Below are 17545 nucleotides of genomic sequence, written 5' to 3'. Positions count from 1 at the left end.
TCGACATTGAATGATACTAGTTTCTTGATAAATCTTATTTTCCCATATAAATTTAAATTTTTTTTTTGTTCTGTGTACAAGGATTTAATCTGCCATGTTTCATTTAATTAGGTATGCAGTTTTTGTCAGACAGATTTGTCTGCCGGAACAGAAGGATTTCTGGCTCCTGTTGGTGACAAAGGTCAATTCAAAGATTTTTGCTCTCAACGGTGCATGGAACGTTATGAAATGGTAAATAATATTGGTTCTAAGACTCCACCTGAGACGCAAGATTGTGCATTCTGTAAAAAACAAGGAGTGTATCGAATACAAGTAAGATTTTACTCATAAGTTCATATTTATTGGTATTAGTGCTATATTCAGTGCAAACATACATGACTTGATTCTGGTAAATATGATTTGATTTATAGCTTTTAAATCAGTGAGGAACCTGCCTTTTCCATTTTGTAAAAATATCAAAAGCAAGTGTTTCAGAATAATGTTGTCCTTCAGTGTAGCGTTTAAAGCCAATTCCGACCCCGCAATATCTTAAACTGAATGCCAAATGGTGATATTATCTGCGTAGCATGTTACTTTCATGTGAGGAAAAATGAAGGGGTGTATTTTGTTCATAAAAATGAGAAAGTGGAGGGGAGTTAGTACTGAACCCTGCAGTTTGTGTAGCTTAGAGAGCTTTCTATTAAACTTCACAGAGCAATATCTGCCCCTAAGGCAGTTGTTGTATCCTTATTTATTCATTATGATTTTTTTAAATGAAAGAAGATAATTTTCTTGTCTTTTTTTTTTAAATGCACATTTTTTTGTATGACATCATTCTTAAAAACAAATATGAATACTTTGAATAAATGATAAAAGGAACACAAAATTTGTCTAATATCTCGGGTTTTTTCTTTTACTAGAGCCATTCATGAATGTTCTTTGATTACATTCATTTGTGGGCTGTACTTTGAAAAAATACTCTCTTTAACATAATTCTTTCAGTACTTCACTTCCTGATGAATGGGAACCATTTTTATTACCTTTTTGTTATATTTCTTAATTTTTTCCTATGCTTTCATAGGCAACAATTTAGATGCTTTTCATGTAAATACAGTGCTATCTAGTTATGTTCAATCATTATGCTCGAAACTTTGTTTGATATACTGTTAAATATGCTGCACTGTAGTAATGAAGCAGCCCCGGTAGCAGAAACTGCGAGACGTGCGTCGCAGATTTTTCGGCGGCCTGCAGATAATTTTACCAAAGAACAAAAAGAAAGAAAGAAAAAAAAAATAAATAAATAAAAGAAGAAAAAATAACGAAATACAACTTGGCAAAGTCGTTTGGAGATCGCTTTTTGACCAAGGCGATAGATGCTTCAGCATTTCAGCTAGAAACATAGTCGCCATATTTGGTCATTCACAAAATCGAAGTAGAAAAGTGCATAAGTTCTCAAAAACAAAGATGAATTGGATGTTTTATTTTTCTGCCAACAAATGAAAATAACTTAAAATGTGCAGCAAATCGTTTTTTTTTTAATTTTTTAAAATAATTTTCTTGAGAAATGAAAAATTTTATGTGAAAATTTTACCTTATCCTCATTGCTTTGAAAGCAAAAGTGCTAAAACTTTTCAACTAAAGTGTAGTTTCATGAGGATTTTTATTTTTAAGATATTTTTTTGCTACAAATTCAGAAATTTATACCTTAATTTTTAGTGTAGTCGGCATGTTTGAGTTTGGTCATTCCCAAGATGTTGGTACGCAAGACTCGTGAAGTGCCTGCGTTTTCGAAAACAGAATTGGATGTTTATTGCAATGCAAACTGTTGAAAATTATGCAAAATGTGCTACTTTTTTCGGATAATTCTTAATTATTCTCTTTAAAATTTCAAAATTTTATCTTCAGAATATTATCTTATCTTCATTGCTTTAGAGGCTAATGTGCTAAAAACTGATTATTTCAACTAAATTGTAGTTTTTTAAGGATTTTGAATTTATAACTACTTTTATGTAATAAATTCAAAAATTTATTTATAACCATGAATTTTTCGCGTAGACGCCATGTTTGGTCATTCGCAAGATGGAAATAAACGATACTATTACTTACCTAAGTTTCCAAAAACAGAATTGGATATTTGCCTCAACACAAACTATTGAAGATAACATAAAGTGTTCAATAAATCATGTTTTTTCTTCTTTTTATATATATATTTTTTTGAAAAATGCGAATTATTATCTGCACAGTTGTATTTGATCCTCACTGATTTGAAGACTTTGCTATAAGCTAAATATTTCATCTAAAACGCAGTTTCCTGCCAACTTCTCATCTACAAATTTAAAAAATTTAAAAACCTATTTCAACGCAAATTTTTCATATTAAAATTAATATGTCTTGAATAATTGTTTTTCATAATGTGTAGAGTTCTATTAATTTTTATGAAAGTAGTGAAAGTTGCTGCCTCCCCCCCCCCCTTAATACTTTTAAACTCTGCGACAGGGTGGCCACTAAGTTTTTCAAGCCTAGTGGCCACTGGTCAGTTGGAAAATTGTCCAAGCCTTGACCTTCACAAAGGACTTTTGTATTTTATGAAAACTTAAAATAAAATTAACAATAATGCTGCAGATTATTTTCAACTACCCAAAATAGTGTCGCAGACTGGCTAGAAAGTTTCTGCTACTGGGGAAGCAGCTGTTTTCTGTAATTTTTTGATAATTTACTCTTGTTTATGCTGTTTATTTATATTGTTAGTTTTTGTTTAATTTTTATTTAGCATGCATAAAGGAACACCAAAATTTTCTTATGATGCATTTCTTTTCCAGTAATTACTTTTAAACAACTGAATTATTTGAATTGGAATATGCTGATTTGACCTGTTCTAGTCTCACTTAGTGGTCTGGAGTAGTGACGCTACTGTAGTAGCTACATATTTTAGTAGTTTTTAGCGTAACACACTACTTTTTAAAATAAGTAGAGTAGTGAGTAGTTCGATACATAAAAAAAGTTTGTAGAGATTTCTGAAAACTATTAAATCAAGTTAAAAAATAACATTTTATCAGTGGCGTAAGAAAGAAAATGGTATCCAGGACCGGACCCCAAGCTCGAAACTCAAAATTAATTAATTTGATCCAACAAAAATATAAGTTCCTATAAAATTAATTCCTGTATAGAAAATTAAAAGTTTTTCTCTTCTGTTTAAAAGATACTTTCCTCATCTAATCAATTTTATGTCAATGTAAAATTTAAACCAAGTAATTTTCATTTTCAGGTTGCCAAATTGCAAAAATTTGATTCTTTCAACTTTTTAATTCTTTCTTGCAAAGAATATTTGTTAAAATGGTTTAAAAAATTAAAGAAAGAAAGGATAGATAATTCTTAGTAATATTCCATGTTCAAATGAGCTAACTTATAAATCTGAAAAACTTTTCAAAATTTTTTCATTCAATCCTCAAACGGTTGCATTTTATTTATTTATTTTTTAAAAAGTAGCGAAGTAGTGACTACATTTCAAAAGTAGTTGTAGGTAACTAAATTTCTAATAAAGTAGTTGTAGCTGTAGTTCACTACAAAATAAATGTAGTTTTTTTAACTGCTGGTCCTACTCTTAGGGTCTTTCTAAAAACTAATGGTCATGTGAGCTACACTTGATTATTTTTAGGAAATACAAAAAAAGAAAACATAAAAACACTTGTTTTTACAATGTAATCGAATTCGAAGTATACAGTCCACTCCCGCTACAACGCGATTCAACTTACGTGAAATGACTATGACGCGAATTTTCCACGAAGAAACGAATTTTAGAGTTGATGCGAATTCCTCGTCCACAAAACAATTTTTTTTTTTGGAAGGAAGTATTGACTTCGTTACTGACTACTCAATATTGATTTCATGAATGTTATTATATCCCTTTAGCATCACTGACAGCGAAAGTTTCCATATCAAACTAGTCTACACATCGCATTTTTAGTGCACCAAATAACCACTCAGCATCTTTCATTTATTTTATTTTTTCATTCTAAATATCAAAGTTAATGAAATATAATGGCTCCTTAGTGTGCTGTTTCATCTAAAGTTTGTGAAGATGGGAAGTAAAAGAAATTTTCTGACAAAAAAAAATAATTAAGATTCTCGATATGCTTAAACAACTGTAAAACGTCGACGGTAGCGCGGCAATAAGTATGAGTGAATCTTCCACACGTACAATTAAAAGTCAAAACAAAAAATATCTGTAAAAGTTCAGAACTTAGTTTCAATATGAAACTTGCAGAGTCTAAGCAAAATAAATATTATGAAAATGGAAGCTGATCTTGTATTGTGGATTAAAGAGATCAAGAAGAGAGGCTGTTGCCATAAATGGAAACGGTTTAAAAGAAAAGGCGAAGCAACCATATTTAAAAATGTATTGGATAAGAATAACGATCTGATCATGGAGCATACATCATCATCATCTGCATTTTTTTAACTCATAAATATTATTACTGTATCCACTGTACAGTACTATTATAGTGCAGCAATTTATTATTACTACATACTGTGCGTACCGTGTTGTTTTATTTTATGTCTTTCCGTCCCATCAATCATTCATTTTGTGCATTTCAAAATTCTTTATGTTGAATAAAACATGTTTTTTATTTTTTAAATACAGTAAAAGTTCAGTTCTTTATACAAGAAACTAAAATATAGTTAAGGAATGCTTTTAAGCAGTTTGAGGGGTGTTTACAAATATCTAAAGGAACTTGTATGTTTCTGAAAAAAATTGTATTCATATATTTTTCTACAACGGGAAATTTCGACTTACGCGAAGTGTCTTGGAACGCATCCCTCGCGTAAGTCAGGACTCGACTGTATTGACTTGAAATCCAAGCAACAATAAAATTAAAAATAGGTAACTGACAAATTGCTTTTAAAAGCTCGTTTTCACAACAAAAATTAAATGAATAGAACCATTCTACTGCTACATGTTTTATTTATTGTTGGCCAACTTTAGCATATGTTTTATCATCTATCCTAAATAATAACCTTGAGCAAGAATGGGCATAAAATCAATGTTCATATGTGCCCACAACTGAAATACTTACTTTTACAGTTATGGGCACATTAGCATGAAAGTATTTTAAATGTCCTAATTAATTGCAAAAATAACCCTGATGAGAAGAAAAAAAGCTAAGGAATGAGAACCAATAAAAATGCAATATGATATTTTTAAAAAAAAAGCAGCTATGTCAGGTGCCGATGAAAAATAAAGAAAAGTCAGTTTCGGTGTCTGAGAAGCATTAAAATAATAAATCACTCTTTAGTTAAGATCTTGTATTTGGAAAAAATGGTGTGTATCCTTGAAAGATGCCATTTCACAAGTCCATTGATGGTGTTCCTCAAATATCGATTATACACTTGATATTGACAATGCAAAACAAGCCTGCCCGTAACTAAACCTGCCTGTAACTAGTCATTTACCCTATAAGAGAAATCTTATTGTTGTTGAAGCAAATAAACTTTTTTTTTTGCCTTTTTTTACTGATATAAGAAATTTAGTGATTTATCTAATATGTAGCATTTAAAAATGCTTGAAGCTTCTTAATATTTCAATGCTTTGATATTATTTGGGTAAATTTCAAAGTGTTCACTTTTCAGATGAAACATAACGACAAAACGGTGCATTTATGCTGTGATCTTTGTGTTGCTGGTTTCCGCTGTGCCATGCAATTAAAAGAAGATATATGTGATACCTGCTATACTGTATTCAAACTAAAGCCCGGAGAAGATTTCTCATTCAAGTTGGATGGCATGCATAGGCATTTCTGTAAAAAGGCGTGCATGACTCTTTTTGTGTTATCTCATCGAAAAATAGTACCTTGTGTTTGGTGTAAGGTAAGTCATATTCTATTATTTTATAAGAATACTTTACTTTGTTGAAGCTTTATTTTATTTATCTATAGTAATAATCTGACATGTTTCTGAAATTTAAACAGCAAAGGACTGCTTTTCCTTTTTAAATGCATGCATTAAAACTTAATCATATTTGCCAACTTAATGTGAAAGAGCTGACAAATTTAGTTAAATTAAGTATTGCTGAGAGTCATCTGAAGTTTATGATGGTTATTCAACTGAAAAAATAATTGCTGTTCAGACATAGTGCCATTTTTTCCAGCATGTTTAGCCCCCTCTCCCTCTTGTCACAAAGTTTTATACAGTGAAACCCTATTATAACGAATACAAATACAACGAGATTTCCATTTCAGTGAAATGATTTTTTAGTCAAAATTTAATTGTTGTTACATTGCTTGGATTCCATTACAACAAAATTCCTGTTACAACAAACAAAATTTCTTGTCCCTTCAAGTTCGTTGTAATGGAAATTCACTGTATTTCACTGTACCCTCTTCCCTCTCCTTGTCATGAGCATATATTATCATAAAATATGCTACTATTTAAACCTCAATGTATGATATGTTACACTTTTTACCCCCTCATCCCCCTGCATACCTGCCAACTCTACTTGTTTTTCATGGAGATTGCTGGATTTAGATCATTTCTCTTAACTGTGTTTAAGATGTAAGGAACATTTTGTTGTACTAAAAAGGATAATAAAAAATATCTTTCTTTCCTAACTAACAATGAAAAATCTATTGTAAACTTCTACTGGATTTTTTAATTATCTATTGGATTTTTTTCTCAGTAGATGTTGGCAGGTATGCCCTTGTCACAATTTCACACGCCTTTTCACTCCTTAAAGCATGACATAATTTGTAGATTTTCCCAATACTGTAATGTTCTTAAAATTTCTTTGAACTAGTAAAGATAGGAAACTTAACTCAAATGTGCAAACTTTGTTTAATGATGTTTGAAAAAAACTTGCCCAAGATACTAAATGCAGGGTTGACTATTTCATTTACTTTAAAAAAAAAAAAAAAGCCCAGAATGCTGGACAAAATGATATTTAACCCAAGCTCAGAAAAAGCAAGACAATCCCAGCTAAATGACTAATTAAAAAATTAGGTTGGAAAACTAAATGTTTCGGAAAATTTGTGAAGCCAAAAGCAAGATATTTGAGCATGATTTCAACTAGATTTTCTTTTGTACAATAAAACTGTATTTTGTCTTTTAAATTTATTGTTTTAATTTACTTTTTAAATTGTTGGCATCACAAATTTACTATCCCCTAACATTTACCTCCTAACAAAGCAAATGTTTCATAATACAAAAATTGTACTTGAGCTATAAATACTACATGTTTGAGACTTGGTTAATTAAGAGCAAGCATACTGCAATGAGCAGTAATTGCAAAATTGTCATTTTTTTTTTTTTTGCATTTTTAACTTCTGTTGTACGTTTGCTTTATTGTACAAACTTGCTTATTTGGTTTCTGCTTAATAAAAGGCATGAAATAAACATCCAACATTTCCCTAGTGTTAGCATTGAATCCAACACAAGTTTCTTCAAATATCTGGAAAACTCATTTCTTCAGAAACTGCAGTTTACCTGCTCAGCTTACGGCACTATAATAAAGGAAATATCAATGCTAAGATCCAAAAAGTGCAATTAGTAAACATCCAAAACAAATATTTGGAAAGATCTCATCATCGAAAAGTAACTTTCTTTCTATATGCGCCCTTCCTGCTTAGTATAGATGTCTTAGTGTCAGGTTAAAGAAGTAACTTTTTCTTTCTTTCTTTATTGAGAATAAAATGCTTTTAAAGTTATTAGTTTTGTGTTTTGTGTGATTTTCAATATTTTTTCATTGTAGCAATTACAAATTTTGTTAATTTTGTCGAAATTTTAATGGTTATTAGATTGTTATTAATATTTTTTTAGGTAAAAAAGTACAATTTTGACATGATTGAAAAAATTGATGCAATCAATCAGTCACAAATGTTTTGTTCCCTGAATTGCTTGTCCCTGTATCGTGTGAGCTTGAGTGCAACTTCAGCGAAAAGCATACGTTGTGACAATTGTACAAAGAACCTTCCTGCACAGTACCATTTAACTATGAGTGATGGCTCAATCAGAAACTTTTGTACTTATCCATGTGTGTTAAACTTTCAAAATCAGTTTACAAATGTCCCAGCTCTTACAACATCATCAACAACTCGCCAGACATCCGCAACCACAAGTATGCTCTTTTCATTCATTCACGTTCTATAGGCATGTTAATGAGAGTGAATAAATAAATACCTTTGTGCTTGATTTAAAAAAAAGGAAAAAAAGCAACAATTTAAAGCTGAAATTTGCAGGAAAGCTGCATTCACATATTTCAGAGTTGCAAGGAACCTCTTTGTTTCGATGCAAAAGAAGTGAGCTTATGGGTGCAAAGACATTGGATGTCTTTTTGTTTATAAGCTCACTTCTTTTGCACTGAAAAAAAAGGATTCTTTGTAACTTCAAAACTCATGTGTGCAGCTTTCCTGCCAATTTGTGCTTTAAATCGTTGTTTTATTTACTTTTATTAGGCATGTTAATGTTAGTTATAATTAACTCTTCAAACAACATCTTCGTAACTTTTTTCATATGTTTTTTTACTGATGAATTATATTTTTATTTATTCAGTATAAAGTCTTTGTATTGTAATTCATCTAAAATTTATTTGGAAAGAATCATTTGAATGTGATTGTGATTTCCTCTTAATGTTTGAAACTATAAAGCGCAAAGTTATATGTAGTAGTATGCAATTTCCCTAAAATTTAGAAGTATCACAATGTAGACTTAACAACAGGGGTGCCCACAGGGGGGAGGGTATGGTGCAAGTTGCGCCATTAAAAAAATTTTTTTGAGGGGGGGATCTTTTTTCCAAAAGTTTGGTTTTTCTTTAGAACATAAAATTTTTGATTTTTTGAATGAAAAAATATTTTAACTTATTCAACAAGAAATAGATGCATAAATACTACTCTTTCCATGTAATCTTTCCAAAATTTAATGACCGTGTCTCTTTTTCAATTAAGGGAACACATGGGTGTCTCAGGACGGATTTCCGTCTTGGACAAAATTTCCTAGACGGAGGAGAGAAATTTGATGACTTTCCTTCAGTTTTTACTAAAAAAATCAAAATTGAGTGTTTGAAAAATATGCTTTAATGTTTCTGGACATTTCCATAACCAAAGTTACATTGACATTCTCTCAATTTTCCTTCATGGGCTTGTTTTGTTTGCATCGTGCTTTTGGGGGAGTGGCTTTTAAACTCTTCCCATTTGATTTTTTAAGGTAGCTCAGTTATTTCCAACTCACTGCATTGCAGACCGCAGGGTTGTTCGTTGCTCGCTATTCTCACTGCTTTTTCGAATTAATCGCTTTTCGTCTCTATTTTTCACTTGTTATTTTTGATTTCAAGAGGGGGGAGGGGGGGAGCTGCTCTCTAAAGGCGAAATTCTGAAACTGGAGTCTTAAAAGCGCAACTTTAGACCATCTTCAATGAACATAGAGGGTGGGGTTTGGGGACCCTCTTCCCCGAAAAATGTTCAAAGCTAAAGTATTCAGAACTCTGCTTTGAGTAATCATTGGGGGACTTAACAAGAAGAAATTTGAAGGCTTTCTCTCAATAAATTTTGCAAATAAAATTCTTAAAACTTATGTAATGAAAAGGGGGAACTGCAAAGTTAAGTTAAATTTAGTGAACTAAGGGAAAGATCTTTATCTTAGGGGAAAGAGTTCACTCTCTCTCCTCAAAAATTTATCCATGCTGAAGTATTGAAATACTATTTTGGGCTATTTTTGAGTGAGTTAAGAGTTAGGGAATTTGGAGTTCTTTCTCAAAACATTTTCGAAATTGAAGTCTTAAAACTTTGGGTTGTCTTTGGCAACGTGGGGAGGGGAGTTTCTCTTTCAATAGAAAAATTAATCTTAAACAATACTTACACTGCCTTTAGTAAAGGCAGTGTAAGTCCCACAAGGAAAAGGGGTATTCGGCGACCCAACCCAAAAAAATTTCGTGTCTGGAGTTTTAAGAACTCTGATTTAGGCTATCTTTGGATGACTTAAGGGAGAAGAGAGTCAGAACCTTCTGTCAAAACATTTCCGAAATTAAAGTATTAAAACTTTTATACGGTCATAAGTCATGTATATAGGTAAGGAGGGTACTGTTCCTTGAAAAAAATTTAGAAACTGAAGTGTTGAAAACTCAAATTTAAGACATTTTTGTTGAACTTAGAGGAAGGGGTTTGGGAGTTCTCCTCCGAAAAGTTTTCAATGCTGAAACATTTAAAACGCTACTTTTGGCTATATTTGAGTGCCTTAAGAGGGATTTGATTCTGGGGCCCTCCCCGGGGTGAGGATTCAGTTCCCCTATTGCTTTTTTTTAATTGATGACTATTGAAAAGTATACCCTTATATACCTACTATATCTACTTTACTGAAGTTGTTTTTTTGTTGCCAATTTTACCACTTGTTATCTTATAAATTAAGAATTCTTTTACAAATGAAGCCCGTGGGGGAATGGCGCCAGCTCATTAGTCACCCATGCCCTTCCCCCACCTTTCCTTCTTTTCTGGTTTGTTCGCGCTATCTTGGATAGACTTTCCGAACAATACTTATTTATGTTGCAAAAATGAAAATCTTATGTCCCAAGCAATTTTATTGCTGCAATAAAAATGTTTACGATCAGCAAAAAACTAATGGTGGGGGTCCGAACGCTTTTACCTCTGTCATCATCCAATATTGTCTAAAATTGCGTTTTTGGAACTTCAATTTCAAATTATTGCCAAAGGAAAGTTCCTGATCTTCATCCCTTCAATAATGCATTCAAAAAGCATATAAAAGTTATGAAAGATCGAGTACAATTTCGTTTTTAAAGCTTTAATTTCAAAGCTTCAATTTCAGGGAGAGCCCAGTGCCCCCCCCCCCTCTCTCTCTTTCTTTAATAGCTTTGAAGATCATCCTATATTGTGATTTTGGGACTATCAGTTTGAAAAAATTGATGTAAGAGAGTCCCTGCACCCCTCTTTTCCCTGAACTTTACCAAAATGGTCTAACATTGCGTTTTTTGGACTTCAATGTAACAAAATTTCTGTGGAAGAGTCCCCAGCCCCCCCCCCCCCCTTTAGTAGTTTTTAGGTTTTTGGAACTAAAATATCAAAATGCTTAAATATTCCAATTTAAACTAGGTCCATGTTGTTAGAAAAGTGAAAAGCTTAAAATTCAAATTAAACACAGATTCCAACACTGGCATAATTAAAAACTACAACATTAATACACATAAATTTTTCCTTAAGCACGCATGTGGTGAAGGGGTGGAGGGCTCAAAATATTTTCCGTCTTGAACACATCAACCCCTAACCATAGATAGCCTAAAACAACGTTTTAAAAATTTAATCGCAAAAATTTTCCTTGGGGCGAGCCCCCGAATCTCTTTTTTCCCTAACATTACTACAGTTAGTTCAAAACTGCTTTTTTTAGAACTGCAATTTTGAAAACTTATCGGAGGAGAGCTCCCAAACCTGTCCCCTCTCCCTAACAGGTAGACTAGCTACAATTGCGATTTTGAAGTTTCAAAATTGAAAAATTACCGGGAAGGGACCACCAAACTTTTTATCCCCCTAACACCATCAGAGATGGTTTTAAAACTACAATTTCGAAAATTTTCCGACCCCCTAGCTAAGTGACTGTTATATTTCTGTTTCAAGGTTCATATTGTATAGATCGACTCCATCCCAAACCAGAAAGTTGAATCCACTCTCCCTGTAATTATTCATACGTTTGGAAAAAAAAATAAGGTGTAGCAAAACTCATGGGTCTCCAAACCTTTTTTACTCAAGGTCCACGTTGTAAATTTTGGGAAGGCGAAGCGGAAGAATCCAAAAATATTTCAGTTCAAATGGTGTTTTTAGCGCCTTCCCCCCCCCCCAAAAAAAAAAACCCTGTGAATTTGACTGGAAATTAGGCACAAAAACTTAAGTTTAACCCGATTCGAAAGCGAGATAATTTTTTTTTTTGGGTGGAGGAGGGGATGGACACTTCTGCTTAGCAAGTAATATTCAGCTATGTGTTGAATCTCATTACAGTCAAGAAGTTAACAATTAACCTCTCTTAATGGAAAGGACTTGAAATCATGCCATTCAAGATATTATTGGTCATAAAACTTAGATGAAGATACAAAATGTCACTAATAAACATATTATTCCTTTAAAATAATAGTACAAAAGCAGCATTGGCAAGGTTTTGGACACTCTAATCAAAACCATGGTTTTTACCATCTTGTCCATAACTAGATTTTTAAAAAAGTATCAAAAACCGTATTCTATCAAAGTAATATATATAATTAAAAACTTATTGAGTATGAACATCCAAAGAATATATTTATGAAATGTATAAAACATCTTTACAGAGCTGATTCTAATGTAGTTACATAGAAATTGCAATTCTTTCTTTAAAAAGAAAGGAAAAAAAATCATTTAATATGCATGAGTTTAAATATTTCTTTTAATAATTGGAAGCACTTTTTTTACATTTTAATGCATGTGTACAAATGGATGTTCAAAATATAGTGCAATATTTGACTTAAATGCAAAAAATGTCAATTCTTCATCTAAAAAAAATGTATATGGTTGAGGCTCCAAAAGCTTTGATGCAGTTTTTCTTCACTTCACTTTAGTATTATTTCATGATCTGAAACAAAATTACAGCCCATCTACTCTGGAGTAATGCTGATAACTATTTTAGAAAAATAATCAAGGGATAAATTGGATACTAACATCTTCAAAAGTTTTGTTGCATGCAATTAATTATTTATTATGTTTGTAGTTCATAATGTTTAGTTCAACTGTTATGTCAAAAGCTGAAATGTTTAATGAACCTGGAAAATAGTCACTAATTAGTCTAAAAAGATATTATGTGAAATTTTGAATAATTTTCAAAAAATGTCTTCCTATTGATGTATAATGTTCATTCTTTTTCCCTCTTTTCAGTTTTAAAAACTACATCAACTACTAGCTCTCCTGTAATATCCAATGTAATGTCTCTAGCATCGCCAAGACCTTCCACTCCTGTTACATCAATTGCAGTGAATAAACTTGTACCCCAAAAGCTCATTCCAGTTCGTCAGCAAAGTCCAATTGTTATTTCTTCTAAGGTTGGTTTTATGTGTTGAAAATTTTCTGATTGAGTATTCTTCCGTGAGCAGATAAAGGGCAGCAACTGCAAAATTTTCATTTTTGTTTTTACATTTTTGTTATCTCTTGTAGGTTACCATTTTTGTTCAAGCTTGATTATTTTACTTCCGCAAAAAAAATGTCTAATTCCAACATTTCTTGATTGTTAGTAATTGAATCCAAAACTCATTTCTTCAAATATTTCGAAAACTCTTTTCTGCAGATACTGCTGTTTACCTGCCCATGACAGTATTCAGTCTCAAAGTTTCAAACATTCCCGGTAGTTTATATGTTTTTTATATATTTCTCCAGTCAGTCTGTCAGTGAATTATTAACAATAGCTAAGGTGATTTTCTTGTACTGCTGGAAACTTAATCAAATAACGTTTCAAATACTCTGTGAACCACTGAAAAATGGGATCAGTTCTGCTGGTTTTTTTTAATTGTCAGATCCTTTGAGTATTTATACCATGATGCTGATAAATTTAAAATTAGTTTAAGTGTTTAGTAATGTTAAGAAAACTGCCATTCAGCAGCGCAGAGCTGAAAAGATCATTAAGGCTAAAGGACAAATTTTATTATTTTTGATCTACATATTCAATTTTTATGAAAATTTAAGCACAATGCAACAAATGATTGTTTTAATATCTACGAAGCTTTTGGAAAATTTTAATGCTTCCATTTATTATGAATTATCAATTTCTTTTATATCTACTGTAATATCAACAAATCTGGAAGAAATGTTAAGGCCTTATAAGAAAGATTTATAATAATCCAAAAGTTTTCCTTTTCTTCCATTCAATTTCTTCCTTCTCGAGATCATCAAACTTGAAAGCATTTTCATGATATCCTTATGTTTTTGTTTACAAATGGGCATGTTTAAAATTATTATTTTAACTACATTTTGCCAGTAACATTAATGTAAGCTGTTGTACATTGCTTTTTTTTTTTTTTTTTTTTTGTATGCAGTCAAACCCCGTTATAGTGAACCCGGGATATAGCGATCCCCCGGTTGTAGTGACCCTTTTGAATGGTCTGAACTGAAGTCCTTTGACATTAATGCAATTTCAAATGCTTGAAGCTATCCCCAAATGCTAGAAAATTGGCTACAGTGATCCAAAGTTTTCTAACTTTTCATCATCTAGTAGAAAAAGTAAGAAAGACACCCTATCATTCATAAACAAACCTGATTCAAAAAGTGGATTTTCTTCAATCAAATTTTATTATACAGAATTTTTGACTTTGAACATGTGCTAAGAAGCTTTCTGGTTTCATGAGCTTCAGTATTTTCTAATCAATCCAGAAACCTTTCACAACAACAGCAACAACTTCACTGTGAACTCATCTTCTGATATTGATGAAAAAGCAAGAGATCCCAAACCTTCAATTTCAGCTTCAAAGGCAGCTGTCAATGTTTTGAACATGTATTTTTTTTTTTGCAAAAGAAACTTTAGATGAACTTCTTTCGGATTTGTTTCCAAAAACTGGCTAAAATAGGCGATATATATTTGAAACCGAAAATACAAACAAAAATCAAAATACTTGCGACTGAAAACAACATTCTTCCTCCATGCTATAGAAATGAAAATATGGTTAGCTTTATTATTGTGTGCAATAAAATTAATGCATTTCACTGTATTAATTTCCTAGTTACAAATAGAAACATCGTGTGATTAGGATGTCTATTATGGAAGTAAGTGAGTGAATTCAGACTTTTTTGAAAAATCGGATGTTGCGAACGCTCTGCTATAGCGATCTCAGAAGTCAGTCAGTTAAGGGTTCGTTATTGTGGGGTTTGACTGTATATTTAAAAAAAAACTTGGAATTTTCAGTTTTTGATTGCTTATTAACTGTAATGAGCTATTTTTTTTCTTTTAGTCATTAGGTGTATCATCTACTATCACATCACCTTCAGTAGTTAGCACAGCAGCTGGACCTGGGGGCCCTCAAATAATCAGAGAAGTCATAGTAAAACCCCCAGCACCTAAGTCAGTAAAAAATAAAACAGTTTCTTGTAAGCCCATTATGCAAACAAAGGGAATCTCTTGTAAACCTCATCCGTGTCACAAAGCTGTACAAACAGGTATTAAATTTTTAATTTCTGTTGATTTATTATTTGCTGTATGACATTTTTATTTTAAAAACTATGTAGACTTATAAATATCTTAGTGTAAAATGTTTGAACTTGATTTTGTCTTTTTCTTAAATGTCAAAATTTCATTTATAAAATATCATAGTGAACTCCTGATTATCCTCAAGCGGCTTATCCGTGGGGCAGTTTATCCGCAGTCTTTCACACTTTCAAAACTTTTTTTTTTGACGGTGATTAACTAAATATGTGGCACACGTTAAGTTAAAATTCATATTAACTCAACAAATGCAAAATTTAGTTTTGGACATTCCTCTTGCTTTATTTCACCTCCCTTCCAATGACATCAAACATTTTAAGGTCAATCAGCTCAACATGACTAGTTGAAACTTGATTTTTATATCTATACTATTTACTGCTTTAGATCTTCATTACCGAATGATTTTTAGATTTACGCTACTTACGTTCGTAAACGAGTGACCGGACTAGTCTTGAAAAAATTCTTCTCCCCTCTCCTGTAATCTAGATTGATTGTTGCAGTTAATCTGCTTACACGATTTGCTCGCATATATATGTAATCCATTTTCTATAATAAGCAATCCTTTTTCTAGCTTCTACATGCATTTTTTTGCATGTTATCTTATCGTAAGATATGCAAGTGTTATTGAATCTTATAAGCTATTGTATGCAGAAGCATAACTTCTACCTAATTTGGGGATTATCTGCAAATTTACTTTTCCGTGGTTACCGTGCCACCGTATTTCGATCAGCAGTCTACTGCACTAAAAATTTATTTACTATCAATTTAGCTTTATTGTTTCCTGTGATTTACTTTGAGTATCATTTACTATTTCAACATTGATTGTGTTTTGTGCGTGTCATCAAGAGTGAAGCTATGTTGTATTATTCATGTTAGTTTTGTATATGACACTTGTCAACGCCAAAAATGCATCCTGCTTAAAACTAGCTATTTCCAAAGCATTTGATCTGGCTAAGCACGGAAATCACCATAAAAATTGAGATTAGCTCTAGTTTTAAAGATACAGAGCAAACTAGGTGTGTGATATTTCACTAATGCTCTTTTTTCCTGGCAAATAGAAACACCCTCCGAGGGACTGACTGTCTTCTAAACTTTGACCCCTGGTTGGTATAGAAAATCTCACTACATGAAACCGAAATAGTCTTTCAGAAATTTAAGTTCTTGGAAGAAAAGTGCCCAAAATGAGCCTCTTGAAAATCCACTCATTTCTGCTTCCACCAATTCTCATTCTGCTGGGAATAATGAACTTTGTAAAAGCTGTGAGCAAAGACAATTTCCAAAACTTTGGATGGAAATTTCCGAAATATATTGAACCTAAAGTAAAGGAGAAAATTTTTCATGGCCCTTGAAGTACGCATAGTTCAGGGATGTGCCAGCTGCGCCAATTGAGCCAAACTGCTCCAATCGCCGATCCTGCACCAAACTGCTCCAAAAGACCTCTAAGTAGACTTTTCTGTGCCAAAATCGGACAAACTTGCGCCAAAAGTGCGATATTGCATGTAATGTTACAGTTCTTTCAACATTTTTGGCAGTTTTTGCAGATTATTATCAAGTTTGTGCATTTGAAGCTTGTTTTTACTATTTTTTTGACTTAGTCCCGATTTGTTGGGCATTTCAAAATCCGATTGCATCTGGTTTTGAAAAACTTGATCATTTTTATTTATTTGTGATTCTGTTCCTTTGACTTCAAAAATTTTGTATTCACTATTATTTTCAACCATTCTGATCTTTTGTTTTTAGAAGAAGAGGACTTAAAAGTTCGTCTTCTTGCTACGCCCACTCGAAAATGTCAATCCAGTTGCATTCAAATTGCTTTAAGCGAATGCCACCGTAAAAAATAATATAGTTCGCCAGTTTTTACTCTTGGGTTTCTAAACATTTTCGGACAGAAAATTGATCTCTAATTTTGGGTGGAGACACATAACATAGCAAAAATCGAGGAATTCTAATGCTCTGGTAATGTACATGCAGATATTTCAAGTTTCTCAGATTCAGGCATTTTTTCCATATTCTTGGCCAATTTTAAATTTACTTTATTATTTATTTCTTTATTTCATATTTTTTCTACATGTCATTCATGTAAATTCCTTTTCTTATGACATCATTTCTCAAATACATTTTTTCATTGTAATTTCATTATTAATTTTGTGATTAAATATCAAACAGTTAAAAATAAAAAAATTTAATGTTGCCTTTGCTTGGTCTTCTTATTTGTTAATCAAGTAGTTCAATATATAACATATAAATGTAAGTCAGTAACTTACACATACCAGAAAAAAAGAAAGAAAAACAGTAAGATTATTTAATAGCTCTTTAAAACTCACTTGCTGAGGTAAAGCTTTTAAATTTAACCAATCTTTTTTGCTTT

At 31.9% G+C, this 17545-nt stretch overlaps 1 protein-coding gene across 1 annotated transcript in view; it reads left to right on the top strand.

Moving 5' to 3' along the window:
• The window catches only part of LOC129216349 (zinc finger MYM-type protein 4-like), a 76435-nt gene that overhangs the window by 15929 nt on the left and 42961 nt on the right, over positions 1-17545 (top strand). Inside the window, exons 4-8 of the mRNA XM_054850563.1 lie at positions 112-312; positions 5608-5844; positions 7789-8086; positions 12867-13030; positions 14927-15131. Coding sequence (XP_054706538.1) covers positions 112-312; positions 5608-5844; positions 7789-8086; positions 12867-13030; positions 14927-15131 — 1105 coding nt within the window. The remainder of the gene's footprint in view (positions 1-111; positions 313-5607; positions 5845-7788; positions 8087-12866; positions 13031-14926; positions 15132-17545) is intronic.

Source organism: Uloborus diversus, chromosome 2 (genome assembly GCF_026930045.1).
Source record: "Uloborus diversus isolate 005 chromosome 2, Udiv.v.3.1, whole genome shotgun sequence".
Lineage (NCBI taxonomy): Eukaryota > Metazoa > Arthropoda > Arachnida > Araneae > Uloboridae > Uloborus > Uloborus diversus.
The sequence above is the reverse complement of the archived record's forward strand: the minus strand, read 5'-3'. Positions and strand labels throughout refer to the sequence as shown.